Raw genomic sequence first — 17786 nt, 5'->3', positions numbered from 1 at the left:
GCTACAGTCGGTTGCGCTGCTGTCGCCTACCGCTGTTTGCTTACTGCCTAGGACCCCACCAACTCTTAAGCAGGCCCTACTTGGTGAGAAACCCTTATGTATGATATAAGTTATAAAGGCCTCACAAAAGACATGGCCATAGATAGGAATGATTAATGAGTTAGATTCTTGTAGTTGTTCACACCTAGTGGGATTAAGGCTTGGTATGTTGTTTTTGTTTATGTAATAGAAATGGCAAAAGAATATGCTAGCTACTTTAGACATTGAGTTTCAACCTGTCCATAAGCCAAAGAAGAAGAAGAATTTGTAACTCCTACCTTTGCTAATATCACGGACCACAGCAGCAACATCACCACCAGCAGAAAATGCCCTGCCCTTCCCCTACAACCATATAACCAACCATTAAATGGGAACATTGAATCCAATCTCTAGGAGCAACGTATACTAATTTACTTGAAATTGAATAACTAAAACTTCAGTTAGAATCACTGATTCTGAAAAGCACATCACAAAGTTTGAATTATAACAACAACAAACAATAAACATGGAGATAAATTATTAACAACTAGTTACCATTTATGTGATTTATTGTGTCCGGGGCTGGGTTAGGAATTTCATTTAGAAAAAGGGGTCAAAAAGAGATAGAATGACAGGTTTCACAAACTAAAGAGGGCAATTAACTATAGAAAGTAAGGAGAGATAAAAAAGAAAATATAGTCATGATCTGACGCAGCGTATAACGCGTGTGTGAAAAAACACACTAAAATAAACCCTTGAAAAAGCAAACTTCAATGGCCGAAGCTTGGCTTTCAAGAAGACGCAAAAATAAGACTGTTTTGCTAAGAAAACCCAAATAGGTTTGTTGTAACATTTGTATTAGATTAGATTAAATGTAATCGTGTACTTTGTATTGTTGCATATTTTATTTCCTAATTTAGTGTTAGATTTAATTGTTCTTCTAGAAGGTTTGTTTCTAGAAGATGGCAGCCGGTTTTAAAGTTTGTTATTCTGTTAGGCGGCTGCACTGTTGTTAGAATCTTACGATTCACGATTCGAATCGTACGATTCGACTCGATTCATATAGAAATCGAGTTGAATCTATAGGGTGAATCTAAAATCCCTTAGAATTGTACAATTTGATTCGATTCATATAAAAATCGAGTCGAATTTATAAGGTGAATCAAAAATCCCTTAGAATCAACTATGAATCGAACAAATCGACCATGAATCGCATGAATAGCACGATTTGCCCAATTCGTGTAACTTCGTCTGCATGTGCGGTTTAATCAAATATTCGTTCGATTTGGCTATCTTTGAAAACAAAAAAGATGATGAAAATGATAAAGCTCTTGAACTTGAAGACGAAGATGATTGAAAACTAGTGAAAATTATGGACAATGGAGTTTATTAGTAACCTTATAGTTGTAGGTTTTTTTTTTTTTTTTTTTTTCTAACTTGTTATTTTGAAAGTAGTTTGGTTTGGTGCAATTTGAATTTAAAGGCAACATGAATATACTTTTGCCTTTTGGTATAATTTTAAACTTAGCAAATATATTTAGAAGTTTATTTATCTATTTATATTTAAAAGAATTGATCATGGTGGGCACATTATTTATTTTTTATGGATATATATTATTTATAGTTGAAATTGAGAATGTGTACCAAATCTTACGATTCGATTCTTGATTCACGATTCATAAAATAAGGATTTCGATTCTCGATTCGAATCTCGATTTAACAACTATGGGCGGCTGTTAGTTAGTTTTGTCTTTAAGTTCTAATAATCCGCTCCCTTATATCCTATAAATAGGGGTCGTGGTTAGGAGTGCGAAAAGGAGTCTTAGTGTGCCAGAAATCGTGAAGTGTTGCTTCCGGTTTACTGTCTTGATTTGGGGTTGAGTGCGAGAGGTTGGGAGTGGCTGGTTCTTAGCTTGTATTCTCACTTTTCCCTATAGCTTTCAGTGTATATTGGCGGGAGGGATTAAGTTCTCGTTGTAATCATCCCTTGGGTGTTTCAAGATAGTGGATTTCAGTGGTGCCTAGCAGTCTGGATGTAGGTCTTGGATTTCAAGACCAAACCAGGATAAATCTTGTTGTTTCTTGTGGTTGTGTTATTTCCTTTATGTTTTATGTTATCAGTGTATTCTTGGGTTAAATCAGGAGCTGGTTGAGTTGAGAGAATCAGGTGGAGAGCTGTGAGATACTCTAACAACTTGGTATCAGAGCCAAGAAGTGTTCTTCGACAATCAAGATTTTCAAGAAACTCAAGGAATCTCACTTTCTTCAAGAATCTGATATGGCGCCATCTACCTCCAGATTTGACATCGAAAAATTCGATGGATCAAATGATTTCAGTCTATGGAGGATAAAGATGGAGGCACTTCTCTGCAGTCAAGGACTCGAAGGAGCCCTGGAGCAAGAAGCTAAAGCAACAGACGCATCCATTGGGAAAGAAGTACCAGTACTGACTGAGGAACAAGAAATGGCCAAGAAAGAGATCAACAAAAAGGCTTACAGCATCCTGATCCTAAGCCTAGGCGATAAAGTCCTTCGGGAAGTCTCGAAGTGGAAGTCAGCCGCAGAAATTTGGAAGAAGCTTGAAGACCTCTACCTCCAAAGATCGTTGTCCAGTCGCCTCTTCTTAAAGGCTAGGTTTTTTAATTTCAAAATGCAAGAATCCCAGAAATTGCATGACCATATAGATGACTTTAATAAACTGAGCCTAGATTTAGAAAATATAGGAGTTAAGTATGATTGTATGAAGAGGAAGATAAGGCCCTAGTTCTTCTATATTCTCTGCCTAAGTCCTACAAAATTTTGTAGACATCCTTCAACATGGTAGAGATAAGCTCTCATTAGAAAATGTCATAGGTGCCTTAAATTCAAAAGAACTTAGGTTCAAAATGAATGAGAAAACCTCTTCAGGGGATGCATTATCAGTTAGGTCCAGAAGCTCTAAAAAGGAAAATAAGAAGAGGGGTAAATCCAGGTCTAAGTCTAGAAATGGGAAAGGTCCGATAAAATGTTACTATTGCCAGCAAGAAGGACATATAAAACGACTATGCCCAAAGAGAAAGAAAGACTTAGCAGATAAAGAAAAATCAGGATGGTGGAGCCAACTGTTGTGACTCTGGTTATGACAGTTCTGAAGCTCTAATAGTTAGTGAACATTCAGACAGCCTAGAGTGGGTTCTTGACTCTGGCTGCTCTTTCCACATGACCCCTAGAAAGCTGTGGTTGCAAAACTTCAGAGAAATTAATGGTGGAAAGGTCTTGCTCGGCAATGACCATGAATGTAAGGTTCAAGGGGTAGGAGACATTAGATTAAAACTACATGATGGCTCCATAAAAACCCTCACTTCAGTGAGGTATGTCCCTAATTTAAAGAGAAACTTGGTTTCCCTTGGAGAGATAGATAGAAATGGCTATAAGTTTAAAGGTGATGGTGGATCTTTTCAGATTTCAAAGGAATCATTAATTTGTATGAAGGCAGTTTTAAAGAATGGAATTTATCTATTGCAGGCCACCACTTTATGTGGTGAAGTTTCAGCAGCCAGCAATAATTCTAGATCTAGAGCAAGTTTGTGGCATCTAAGAATGTCACACATAAGTGAGCAAGGGCTCAAGGAACTTGCTAGCTAAGGTATTTTAGATATTGGGCAGTCTCTAGAATTATCTAAATGTGAATCCTGCATTCTAGGTAAGTCAGCCAAAGTGAAATTCAGCAAATCTGCTATCCATTCTTCAAAAGCACCCCTAGATTACATACATTCTGATTTATGGGGTCCAGCCCAAACAGAATCCCATGGAGGTTCTAGATATTTCCTATCCATTATAGATGATTTTTCTAGAATGTTGTGGGTATATGTTCTAAAATCAAAAGACAACACTTTTGATACATTTAAATCATGGAAGAATATGGTAGAAAACCAAAAGGGCATGTCAGTTAAGGTAATTAGAACCGATAATGGGTTGGAATTTTGTAATAAAAAGTTTGATCAAATGTGTAAAGAAGGTGGTATAATTAGGCATCTTACAGCTCCCGAAAATCCCAAGCAAAATGGGGTTGCCGAGAGGATGAATAGGATCCTTTTGGAAAGGGTGAGGTGTATGATGTTTCATGCCCAATTACCCAAGTCTTTTTGGGGGGAAGCAGTAGCTGCTGCTACCCATGTTCTTAATAGAATACCCTCAAAAGCTATCAGCCTTCAAACTCCTTATGAAAAGTGGACCGGCCATAAACCTAGCTTAGCCCATCTTAGAGTATTCGGTTGTCTAGCATATGCTCATGTAAAGCAAGGTAAGCTAGAACCTAGGGCTAAGAAATGCATCTTTATTGGTTACCCATCAGGTGTTAAAGGTTACAAACTATGAAACCTAGAATTAGATGGTCCTAGAACCATAGTTACAAGAGATGTAACCTTTGATGAAGATTCTACCATAAAATTAGGAAGTAATGAGCCTCAACAAAATCAGAAAGAACCTGATAAATCTGTTCAGGTGGAGATCCCAAGTGAAATCCCAAATCTGTCTCAAGAAACCATAGATTATGAGCAGTTTGATCATGAACCTTTAGATAACCAAGACCAAGGATCCTCTCAAGTAGAAGAAGAAGAAGGTGAAAGTGAAGCAGACTCAAGCCTTAGAGAACCTACAAATCCTGACAGATACAATGTGGCTCGAGATAGGTAGCCTAGATCCCGTAGACCTCCCCAAAGGTATGGCTTCTCAGACCTAGTAGCATATGCCTTTAATAGTGCAGCAGAATCCATTGGAGAAGAGCCTCTTACCTATGAAGAGGCAATGGCCTCTAAAGATGCAGGAAAATGGCAGGAAGCCATGAGATCTGAAATTGCATCTCTAGATAAGAACCACACCTGGGAATTGGTTGAAAAACCAAAAGGGCAGCGTGTGGTAGGCTGCAAATGGTTGTACAAAATTAAAGAGGGAGCAAGAGATCAATCCAAGCCTAGGTTTAAGGCTAGACTAGTGGCAAGGGGATTTACTCAAGTTCAGGGAGTTGATTTTAATGAAGTGTTATCCCCATTTATGAGACACACTTCTATAAGAATTCTCCTGACCATCACTGCTCAAATGAACTTATATCTTGAGCAAATGGATGTCACCACAGCCTTCCTCCATGGGGACTAGAGATGGTAAACGGGCCAGCCCGGCCCGCCACCAAGTGGCCCGCGAGCCGGGCCAAATCGGCCCGCTTAAAAACGGGCCAGCAGATTGTTGGCCCTAGCCCGGCCCGCCACGGGCCCGCCCAAATTTTTTTTTTTTTTTTTTTTTTTTGATACCATAATTTTTGGAGGGCGAGAGCGAGGGGCGCGGGCGCGGGCCAGGGCGAGGGCGAGGGTGAGACAGGGGCGCGGGCCAGGGCCAGGGCGAGGGCTAGGGCTAGGGCGAGACAGAGGGCGAGCGAGGGCGAGAGCGAGGGGCGCGGGCCAGGGCGAGGGCGAGACAGAGGGCGACGAGGGAGAGAGTGAGGGGCGCGAGCGAGGGCGAGAGCGAGGGGCGCGGGCAAGGGCGAGGATGACAGAGGGCGAGACGAGGGTGAGGGCGAGGGCAAGGCAGAGGGTGAGGGCGAGGGCGACAGAGGGCGAGGATGACAGAGGGCGAGACGAGGGTGAGGGCGAGGGCGAGGCAGAGGGTTAGGGCGAGGGCGAGAGGCGAGGCTGAGGGTGGGGGGTTTTGTGGGCGATTAACGGGCCGGCGGGCCAGCCCAGCCCACCACCATTTGGCCCGGCCTTAAATGGGCCAGCAAACTGCTGGCCCTAGCCCGGTCCCGGGCCGGGCCCATTTTGCCATCTCTAATGGGGACTTAGAAGAAAGGATTTTTATGAGTCAACCGAAAGGTTTTGAAGCTAAGGGAGAGGTGGAGAAAGTATGCTTGCTTAAAAAGTTCTTATATGGGCTTAAGCAGTCCCCTAGGCAATGGTACCGAAAATTTGATTCGGTTATGTTAGGCCAAGGGTATTCTAGGAGTTCATTTGATTGTTGCATCTACTTCAAACATATCTCTTCTAGTATTTCCATATATTTAATGCTCTATGTAGATGACATGCTCATAGCAAGTCAATCTTCTCAAGAAATCCAACTTCTCAAGGGTAAATTGAGGGCTGAATTTGAAATGAAAGAGCTAGGGGAAGCTAGGAAAATCCTAGGAATGGAAATTTTAAGAGATAAGCTCCATAGGAAGATATATCTTTCTCAAAAATCCTACTTAGAAAAGCTCCTAGTTAGATTCGGTATGGTTGAAGCTAAGGCAGTCAGCTTGCCTTTTGCTACCACTTCAAATTATCCTCAAATCAATCTCTCAATCTTGAGGAAGAGAAGAGGGAAATGAATCATATTCCATATGCTAGTGCTGTAGGCAGCATCATGTATAGCATGGTATGCACTCGCCCTGATTTAGCTCATGGAATGAGTGTCATTAGTAGATTTATGGCAAATCCAGGGAAATCTCACTGGATGGCAATGAAATGGATGTTTAGATATATTAAAGGGTCTATAAGAAATGCTTTAACCTATGGTGGAGCTAAATTAGGAGATAAAGCCAGCATCTTAGGATTCTCGGATGCCGACTATGCTGCCGACTTAGACAAAAGGAGATCAACAACAGGCTATGTCTTTCAGCTGTGGAATTCTACAATTAGTTGGAAGTCAAGCTTGCAGCATGTGGTAGCCCTATCCACCACAGAGGCTGAATACATAGCTGTAGCTGATGCTATAAAAGAAGCTATGTGGCTTAAGGGTCTAGTTAGTGAGCTCCTAGGTGTAGATGTCAAAACAACTTTGATGTGTGATAGTCAAAGTGCCATACATTTGTCCAAAAATCAAGCCCATCATGAAAGGACTAAGCATATAGATGTAAGACATCATTTCATAAGGCAAATTGTTGAAGATAAAACTGTTTTTCTAACCAAGATTGCAGGAGAAATGCAGCAAATATGTTTACAAAACCAATTTCTTCAGCAAAGCTTAAACATTGCATGAAGATTAGACAGATAGATCCAGGAGGGCAGTGTTGATTCTAGAAGTGAAGGTCATTTCAAGGCTAAAGATAAAGTCTAATCGAAGTGCAAATGGGTGGAGAATTTGTTGTAACATTTGTATTAGATTAGATTAAATGTAATCATGTACTTTGTATTGCTGCATATTTTATTTCCTGATTTAGTGTTAGATTTAATTGTTCTTCTAGAAGGTTTGTTTCTAGAAGGTGGCAGCCGGTTTTAAAGTTTGTTATTCTGTTAGGCGACTCTTAGTTAGTTTTGTCTTTAAGTTCTAGTAATCCACTCCCCTATATCCTATAAATAGGGGTCGTGGTTAGGAGTGCGAAAAGGAGTCTTAGTGTGCCAGAAATCGTGAAGTGTTGCATCCGATTTACTGTCTTGATTTGGGGTTGAGTGCGAGAGGTTGGGAGTGGCTGGTTCTTAGCTTGTATTCTCACTTTTCCCTATAGCTTTCAGTGTATATGGGTGGGAGGGATTAAGTTCTCGTTGTAATCATCCCTTGGGTGTTTCAAGATAGTGGATTTCAGTGGTGCCTAGTAGTCTGGATGTAGGTCTTGGATTTCAAGACCGAACCAGGATAAATCTTGCTGTTTCTTGTGGTTGTGTTATTACCTTTATGTTTTCTGTTATCAGTGTATTTTCTGTTATCAGTGTATTCTTGGGTAAAATCGGGAGCTGGTTGAGTTGAGAGAATCAAGTGGAGAGCTGTGAGATACTCTAACAAGGTTGTTGAAATTTGATTAAGAAAAACTTGATTACAAACTCTAGATCCTAGGCATATTTATAGTATTTGGCTAATCCAAATCCATCTAATATTTGTAAACAAAATCCAACCAAAATCTTAATAGAAATAAATCCTAATCCAACATGAAGTAGAATCCTAAATCAAATAGAAATATGAAATTGAATCCTAAATCAAGTAAAATTCTAAAACTTAAGAAGTATTAAAATAACATAAAGTAGAATCCTAAACCAAGTAGAATTTTAAAACTTAAGAAGTATTAAAATATTGTTCCGATTTAGTTGGGTCGGCCTTGGGCCGGATCTTGATTGGTGACCGCATCATTCACCTTCATTTGAGAAAAAATTCGACCTCGAATTTTGATCCTGTTTGGACAAATCCACATCCGGTAAGTATGAAGAGAGATTAGCCACATTGAATGTTTGGAAATACCCATATGATTAGGCAAATCCAAAACATAAGCATTATCATTTATCTTCTATATAATCTTGTAAGGATCATACTTCTTTGGCTTGAGCTTGTTCTGTTGTCCTGCTGGAATCTGTTCCTTCTTCAAGAATATGATGACTTCATCTCCAATCTCAAATATCTTGTGTTTTCTATGCTTGTCAGCTATCGCCTTGTACTTCTTATTTGTGCAACCTTTGCTTGACACCTTCCTGAACTGCTTGAACTTTTCTGATAAGGGAACATGAGCAAAGACATTCCTCCCCTTCTTAGCCATATCTGCATTGGCATGGGTCCAACCATTCCTATGTTTGTTGCTCTCTATCTCCATTGTATTATTACTGTTAGATTGAGGATGTTGAACATTCCATCTTGAGCGCTTCTCTAATTTGGTAGATCTTATTACAAGTCTTTCTCCTCTCATTAGCTTTCTTGATTTTGACTCATCAACGGCTTTTGAATTCATTCGTAGATTTTTCTTGCCAGGAGAAGCATTCTTTTGCAACTATTTCGAATAAAAGCTTATTCCATGACTACTAGCAGTCTCTCCATCACTTAAAATATTGATACTTGAATCCTCCTTTGGTCCAAGCACTTGATCAGCTATAACAGCAGTTGAGTTAACTAGCCTAGGAGATCCAACACCCTTATCCACAAAGAGACCCATGTGACCATCTTGCTTTTGCAATTGCGAAGGTGAATATGTTCTTATTGCCTTAGATTCAACCATGCCAAAGCTTGAATAAACTGTAGAAGGATTTGCTACCATGACCTCCATCTCCTTTACAGTCACAAGTCGATCAGAAGAAACGCCACAATCATTGGATTGCGAAGCAATGCCTGAGCCCTCAGGACTGGAAAATATCCCAGTATGAGTCAATAACCTTGGAGTTTCTGTTATGTTAGCAGCATAAATCAAACCTGAGTTTGTAGACGTTGAGGTTGCTGGGACAACATAATCTTCGAAATCAAGCTCAAAACTCATCGAAAAGCCATTATTTAGTTTATACTCATTGTTTCCCCAATAGTTGTATTGCTGCGCATTCCTCCTAACCCCTTTACCACTAGGGTTGGCTATCATACGACCAAGATCATCCTCATCATCGCTATCATCCATCATTGGTCTTCTAGGATTAATGAGGACAGGATTAATGGCTGGTCTTCCCGGTTTAACATAGCCGGCTTGATTCATGCCATTAGTTCGGTTCCGATTATCCTTAACTCGTTGTAAAACGCCCGATTGGTTGCGGATTCGCTCCAATTGCTACTCCATTGTATGAGTTATTTCCCGTTGTTCTTCGATTGCTCTCCAAACCGCGGGCAGCCCCCGATCATCATCACGAGGCTGGTTGTTACCGTTACCTTTAAGATTAGCCATCTGATTAGTTGATGAACCGCTCTGATACCACCAGACGTAGCGTGTAGCGCATGTGTGAAAAAATACACCAAAATAAACCTTTGAAAGAGCAAACTTCAATGGCCGAAACTTGGCTTTCAAGAAGACGCAAAAACAAGATTATTTTGCTAAGAAAACCCAAATAGGTTGTTGAAATTTGATTAAGAAAAACTTGATTACAAACTCTAGATCCTAGGCATATTTATAGTATTTGGCTAATCCAAATCCATCTAATATTTGTAAACAAAATCCAACTAAAATCCTAATAGAAATAAATCCTAATCCAACATGAAGTAGAATCCTAAATCAAGTAGAATTCTAAAACTTAAAAAGTATTAAAATAACATAAAATAGAATCCTAAACCAAGTAGAATTCTAAAACTTAATAAGTATTAAAATATTGTTCCGGTTTGGTTGGGTCGGCCTTGGGCCGGGTCTTGATTGGTGACCGCATCATGATCGGATTCCTCAAGCATGACAGCCACGTTAAAACTGCATCATAAGATCCTTGGTGAGTAAACAGCATGAATCCATACTTTGTGAATTAGGATTCATCAGGACTGCAACAAGTATTGGTTGTACCAATAAATTAAGAGTGCACTTTTTGTGGGTCTGATCAAACTCATGAACAGCAGTAATAACATCCATGGTTACAACAACATTAAGCAATCACATTATGTGTTTTGGTATTTATAAGATGGCAATAATCTTGCAATTCTTCAAGCCAGCCTTCTCTGTCTTCTAGTATATTTTTCTGATTCCAGTTTAACCTCTCTAAGGACAGAGGTTAAACCAAACTATGGTGCTTTTAAGGCACCAACTGGAACTTTTTCCTCCTCCATCCGGTCATTTGTATGTTTGGGCATCCATTTATTGATTTATTATTGTGGTAGATAGGTAAAAGTATTTCTTTCCCTTCCTTTTTTTTTTTTTTTTTGATTGGTCTTTTTATGTTTTGCTAAGTAAAGTACTTCTTTTCAAGTATCATGTACCAAAGGACGCAATACCCATGCATACAAATTGAAAGTGAAAATTCTACATTTCAGCCAAGATGTAGCAAGCGCGTGCACTCTTTAGAACTTGCTTTCCGGCCAAACATGTATCTGATTTTCCTATTTCAGGAATATACTTATTAAGATTACAGAGAAAAATGTTGGCCAAACAATTTGCCAATTTGCAGAACAAATAATGCTGGCTCATGAAAGTGACTAATGTATAAACAAAAAAAAAAAGCTGCAGAAAATATATAAAATTGCCAGGAACCCAAGCCTGACTGTAAGTTCTTTGAATGAGAGAATTGAAAGAGAGAAAAAAGAGGAAGAATCAGACTGATTAAGAGGAAGAACTGAGAGAAAGAAAGGAGAATTTAGACAGGGAGAAGGGAGAAATAGAGAGATCCGAGAGAGAGCAAGAGAGAATTGCAGAGAAGGAATACTTTTTAATTCATCAAAAAGCATAAAATCGGCCAAGAGGTGTATAACTTTATATATAAGCTAACCACACCTTTTACATGGCAGTTTCCATGCCTCCACTAGAGGTAACTGCTCCTAAAACTACTCCACAACTGTCAGTAATTTGTAAATAAGGCAATAACTAACTCTTCAGACTAATACAATTTGCAAAAAATAAAAATAAAATATAACTAGCCTAAGTTGTGACAAAAATGCTCATTAATTGCAAGCTACCAGATGTCACCAAACTTCCATCTAATTAAACAATGAAAATATACTATTAATAGATTTTTTGTGGTTGAACATATACTTGAATGTGGTGACTTGCCAAGAGTGTACCTTCAAAATTATTAGCTTGACATTAGAATCCTCCTCATAGGAAAGGAAGAGTTCCAATAGCCGAGATATCTGGAAAAAAGAAAAAAAAAAAAAGGCAGAAATGTCAAATTCTTGTTCCATTGAGCTAACGTCCTAGCAAGATGGATATTTTATTTAAATATATAAAAATTAGTCAAACACAACATTTTTTAGTATATAGTTGCAGAATCAGTGATATTATGACAGAATATTAAGGCAAAAGGTGCAAGTGCCTATAAATCATACTAGATTGCTGTTTGAAAAATAACACAAGCAATAAAATGGATCATATTCACAATGAACATTTTTGTCATAACCAAAAATATTAGGTAGTACAAGGAAACGCAATTCATGTACAACAACCCGGACTAAGAATAAAAGGTCACCACCTAATGCTGTACACTTTACACCCTCATGCTATCTACAAAAATCTAAAAATTAATCTAGGTCAGTGTTACCCCTCCTAAATAACCAACTAAATAAAATGTACAGAAGATTACTTTTTGACCTATAAAATAATTGCTCAAGTCCCCCAAAATCAACCAACTCAAGCCAAAAGGCAGAGTAGCCAACTGTTCCTTCAAATATTACTGACCTGAGCTGTTGTGAACCTTGCTTCACCTATCACTGACCTGAGCTCCCAGCCAACAATGCAAAGGCTCTACAAGAACAACCAGGGCATTCAAATTGAATACACTGCTTAAAATATAAAATATCATCTTGGCAGGCTCCTTAAGACCAAATTCTCTTCCACGAATAGCTTGCCTTTCAACTCCCAAAAGAGTCACATGGAAAGACTTCATGCCAATATTCCATTCCAAGAAGCTGCCCATTGAAATCATTATGTTCCTCTCTAACTCCTTTAAAAGAATATCCACCCAAAGCAACTTTTGAAAATCATCAACAACCCAGTTATGCTCATCCCTCCTACGAGAATATCTAAAAGCACTTGATATTTCCTGACAGAGTCCATAACTGACACAGCCTGATCAATTGTTAACAAGGAAATCTCTTGCAACCTAATCTCCTCTAACTATTAGTGACTCTAGGTTTTCACTCACCCCAATGATCAGTGTAAGGGTTCAGGCCCACAAAATCCTCCAAAAAAAAAGATAAATCCCCTCCCATAACCCTCTAGATAGGACAAGAGAATACTCTGGGATTGCCCAAGCACCACAACTACTCTTTATTTAGCTGCCACCACACCACCTTCTCCAATACTTTTCCAATTTACATGTGAGTCCCGAAAAGCTACTTAACCCCCCTCCAGCTCTATCATTAATGATGGAAAAAGAATATCATAAAGATCAAAGGTAGGCAAACAGGTTTTTCAGCAGAAATATATGAACAAATGATGAATTCACTAAACTCTGAAACAGGAACCCACGGTATGAAATAATGCACCAAAAGTATGACAGTAACGGATTTTCCTCCCAGTTTCTCAACGCCCCAAGTTAGGTTAGAGCAACAACTAAAGTATATATCAGAATTAGGCCTCCTACTCCAAAAATGTTTGCGTACATGTCTCAGTGGTAAGTTCTATTTGTGTAAGAATCTGCTAGACCAACAACCATAATGCTCAAGAACCATTTTTAGCATCATACAGGATCTAATCAAAGTGGATAACAGCCATGAGAATAGGTCCTATAATTCAAAGAAAAGAACAAAAAGAAAAAAAAAAAAAACTACTCTACCTTGTTGGACATTCAATACCAATTTGCAATTATTCCAACCCCCTCCCCCCTTTCTGTTATCTTTTTTCTTTTCTTTTCTTTTCTTTTTATTTTTATTTTTTGGTTAGTACACTTCAATAAGTGCTCTCAGATTTAGTTTATCCTATGCAAGTTTTGCCTCCCAGCACTTGACCTCAATATTCTCCAGCAATTATACCTTGTCACTTTGCCTTTGAGTAGTGTAGCACCCATTATTCAAAATTCTTTTTCTTGTTCAGACCAGCTTATTTGAGGGATTTTCCAGTTATTGTTTCTAGAAATTTCGTTGCCCTTGGTTTTGCCGTACATCCCTATGCTAAGCCCATTCAGCCTTGATTTCTTGAAGGAGTTGAAATCCCTAAAAACGAATTTTGTTTGTTCTGCACAAATTCCTTCATTTCCATAGTATCTCCCTAAGAATAACACCCAAAGAGAGTTCGTGCATCTCTGTCTGCCCCCAGAATGCAAACAAAGAGTGATGCTTCAGAAGGAAGCTGGCCCACTAAAAACTTTTTCAAGTAAAGATTTGATGTCTTCAAGATTCAAGATTATATGAATACAAAGAGAAGAAAAGGTAAAACAAGAAGACTGAGCTGACAATATGAACAACTACACCATTTGTCTTGTTAAAAGTATTTATTCAGGTTTTATGAGGTGTACAGGTCTAAGAGTGACTGCATCTACAGCTTCATTCTTTCATCAAATTCCACTGCCTAGCACTGTCATGTCCTTCACTAAATATATCTATATTAACATATCCTACTTTTATGCTCAAAAAAATGTTACAGAGACCGCCCCCCCGGGATTGAAAGAAGATGCAAACTTCATTTTCCCAACAAAGAAAAGAAAAAATGTTCAGAGTGTTACGCTAAGAAAAAAATGTTCAGAATGTTCAGAGGAAAAATGAAGTTTCTCTTTAATGTTATGAATGTTCAGAGTGTTTTCTATTCAGAGTTTCTATACATTTTATGGGTTGAGAAAGATGTGTAACAAAAATTATAATAGTCTTGTTAGAATAGAAAGGTTCCAGACATTATAGTAAGAAAAGCCTAAACATGAGGAGATGGTAAGATATAAAACCCACTCTGTACAGATATGGGGCAGTGGATACATAATTCTTTTGTCTGTGGCCAAGTGGTGCCCAGATCTTCTGTAGGGGGTTTGCCCACTCAACACAATTCCTTATTTGCTTCTATTTATAGTATTATTTGTCAAGGAAAACATGTTGCTTTGTTTTTAATCAATGACTCCAAAATTAATTTTTCTTCAGATGGCAATGTTTTTGCATATATAAACAAATACAATTTTTTTCCCCAAGTCTATAAAGCAACCCAGATTCTGAAAAATAAAAACAAAAATAGATTTTGTGTTAGAGCAAGTCCTAAGACAGCAAGTGCACGTGTCCAATATGGCACCTCCTTGGAAGTAACGTTAATGAAGTTAAGCATTAATGGTCTTCAAAACAATTAACCATGAAGCTCTGAATAGCAATACCAAAAGGAAAACAAAGTTTAACTAAAGTCACCTTTCTTCAAAGGTAATTATATTAGTCTCAAATATTGGGTACTTCCAAACAAATTGAACGAAAGGAATTAATCCAGTAATTGCATATTATACCATTTGAAAAGAAAGTGCATTCAATTGCTTAGGCCTATTTAGCAAAAGCTTTCTTGTGTAAGAGACTTCTTCCACCAGAACCTGTTGAATTTAAGAACAAAATATGTAAGATTTAGTTCTGCAGCATCATAAGAAATGGAGAAGCAATAAACTTTACAAATTAATAATTTCAACGAAAAAGAAATCAATAACATCTTCAAACAAGAAATTTCACAATTGCAGAAATTTGTATATACATGAGTGTTCCACACCAACATAACTTCATCATTTGCCTTGCTAGATGTTATTCTGCCTACTAAAACAAATGAAGCTAGTTTAAGAAAGTCTCTTTTTTTTTTTTTTTTGTCAGAACTCAAAATGCTGTTTGGTAAGGTATTTCATGTCATTTTGCAATGTCTGGTAAGTCCAAGTTCCTATCTGTATTATTTTCTTCCTTTCTTCTCCCTGTTGCATCTTTTTGCTTTCTCTTCCCTTTATGGTCTTGCTAACCTCCTTAAAGGTTAAAGTGCTGGATTTCTGCCTACTTGAATCTACTTGTTTGTTATTTTCTACCAATTTAGGGAATCAAAGGCATAGGTTGCTCCTAACATTGATCCCTTCTTTATTGGTCTCTATCAACTTGCCTGTTGCCAAGTTAAGTGTTCTTGAAGTTGATTGATACTCTTGCAAGCTGGTGGCTCACTTAAGTGTCATTAAATGACTCCTCTATTGCACATTTTTGTGATTGTTCTTATCTTACACTAAGTTACAACATGTTTGGCTAGTATATCTCAGAGAACTATTTTTTTTTATAAAGAATTAAAGAGTAGAAAGAAAGAATAAGGGTTTCTAGATTCCAATTACACAAACAAAGAGTAATGGCTTCCTACTTTAATTTCACAATGGTGAATGAAATGAGTTTCAAATTTCTCTCATATTGATCTATGAGTCGTTAGGTTTTTGTCGATGTTAGAGTAACTCACAGCACTCCACTGATTATCTCAACTCAACCAGCTCACTACCAAACTCCAGAACACACCGATACTTGAAACACATAAACGGATAACACACACAGCAAGAAAATGCAAAGATTTATCCTGGTTCGGTCTTGGAAGCAAGACCTACATCCAGACTGCTAGGCACCTCTTCAATCCACTATCTTGAAACATCCATAGGATGATTACAACGAGAACTGGAATCGCCCTCGCCCATATACACTGAAAGCTATTAGGATCCTAGAGAATACAAGCTAGCAACCAGCCACTCTCTACCTCTCGCACTCAATCCCAAAATACAAGACAGAATCCGGAAACTACCCTTTCCAGATATAGGCGCACTAAGCTCTACCCTTACTCCTATCCCACGATCCCTATTTATAAGATATAGCGGCTTGAGTTACAAGGTATAACTGACTGCCCAACTGACCGAACTAACTTAATTGGTCAGCTGCCCCTTCTAGAAACAAACCTTCTAGAAGAGAGATTAATTCTAACACTACAACAGAAATGAACCATGCAGCAATACAATAGTACTTGTTTACATTTAATCTAATCTAATACAAATGACACAACAGTCGAATTTCGCATATCAAGAGAGAATAGGAATACTAAACAAAGAGAAGAAACAATCCACACTTACCTGCATAGCGACCATTCGAACCTCGTCGGCGATGGTAAGTTTGTCTCTCTTGATTATCGACTTCTCCCTCCCTTCGTGAGTTCAGTGCGCATGGTTCTTGGAATTGCAGGGAGAGAGGCAAAGGAGTCACGGAGGAGGAGGGGGGGGGAGCGGTTGAAAGGAACAGAAATTGAGACGAAGAAGTGCTCCGCCGATTTCAAGGAAAGAAGTGAGGTGTTCAATTTCAATCCCTAGGTTTGATATGGTGGGTCCCATGGTGGTTATTTTTAGTTGAAAAATAAAAGATATATGGTGGATTTTCCACATCTCTATATGACATTTTCAAAAATAATAAATTTATTTAGATAGAATCTAATTGTCTTTTTTTTTATTTTAATTATTGATATTAGAATAATTATGTTATTTATTATTTTATTTACTAAAAATATCTTTTTTAGTCACAATTTTTAGATTTTTTATAAAATTAAAATTATCTTTTTATTTTGTTAAATATCATTAAAATAATATAAAATAAATATTAAATGACTTTCTATTTAGATATATTCTAACTATTTAGCAAAATCTTTTAAAAAATAGTTAATTAAGTATTAAAATATTTTTTTATTTATATCGAATTGACGCTTTCAAAACATTTGTGTCTGTTATAATAACATAAATTTTTTTTACTTAAAATATATTAGCATCACTTAATATTATAAATTAAATAAATAGGAAATAAATTATTAAAAAATATTATTAATTCTTCCATTTCTAAACTTTTTTCAATTTTAAATTTAAATTTTGTATTAATAGAGTTCTCTAAATTATATATCAGTTCTAAAAGTAAATATTCAATTACTTTAAAATTAAGATATTTTTATTGTGTTATGTCTTTTTATATTTTCGTTCTCTTAATATATATCATATTAATGTCTTATATAATCATTGTGAATAAATCAAACATATATCTATCTTATCTAAATAATTAATTTCTAACTCGTTATAATTAAGTCTAAAAATCTTAAAGATGATAATTTCGAATATTTCAATCCCCTCACTTATATAAAAGCGTGAAACACGTAAATCTTAAATCCTAAACACCTATAAATAAATTATGAGACCATACATTTATTATACTGAATTGAACATTAGATGTTAGATTGAGAAAATCTATTTCGTTTTTTTCTTATAAATTAATTATTACATCAAAACAAAGATATAATAAGTAGACATTTATTACATCATCACATGATTAACATTGTCAAGAATACAAATTAAAGGCATTTAAATTCCCACTAGCCAAGAATGCACAAGTAGGACTATACCATCTTATTCTAATCAATCAAATAGCTGAAAATCAAAGTGTATAACGGCTTTGCATCAACAAGCACAACTCGACAGCTATCACAAAAATTTCTAGCTTTTTCCCATGCTAGGCAGCCAAGCGGA

The 17786-nt window shown here is 37.3% G+C and overlaps 1 protein-coding gene across 4 annotated transcripts in view; it reads right to left on the bottom strand.

The window, feature by feature from the left end:
• The window catches only part of LOC127801443 (3-hydroxyisobutyryl-CoA hydrolase 1), a 45778-nt gene extending 29219 nt beyond the window's left edge, over positions 1 to 16559 (bottom strand). Inside the window, exons 1-4 of one of the 4 annotated variants that reach the window (XR_008023060.1) lie at positions 16359 to 16559; positions 14742 to 14822; positions 11395 to 11463; positions 318 to 381 (exon numbers count right to left, since the gene is read on the bottom strand). Coding sequence is in view for 2 of the 4 variants with exons in the window: in XM_052336613.1 (XP_052192573.1) it covers positions 318 to 381; positions 11395 to 11463; positions 14742 to 14822; positions 16359 to 16373 (229 nt within the window). In the remaining 2 variants the exon portion in view is untranslated. The remainder of the gene's footprint in view (positions 1 to 317; positions 382 to 11394; positions 11464 to 14741; positions 14823 to 16358) is intronic. The other 3 variants (XM_052336613.1, XM_052336614.1, XM_052336615.1) reach the window with 3 other exon arrangements.
• Between the last annotated feature and the right edge of the window lie 1227 nt (positions 16560 to 17786).

This window comes from Diospyros lotus, chromosome 5, assembly GCF_014633365.1.
Source record: "Diospyros lotus cultivar Yz01 chromosome 5, ASM1463336v1, whole genome shotgun sequence".
Classification (NCBI taxonomy): domain Eukaryota; kingdom Viridiplantae; phylum Streptophyta; class Magnoliopsida; order Ericales; family Ebenaceae; genus Diospyros; species Diospyros lotus.
The sequence above is the reverse complement of the archived record's forward strand: the minus strand, read 5'-3'. Positions and strand labels throughout refer to the sequence as shown.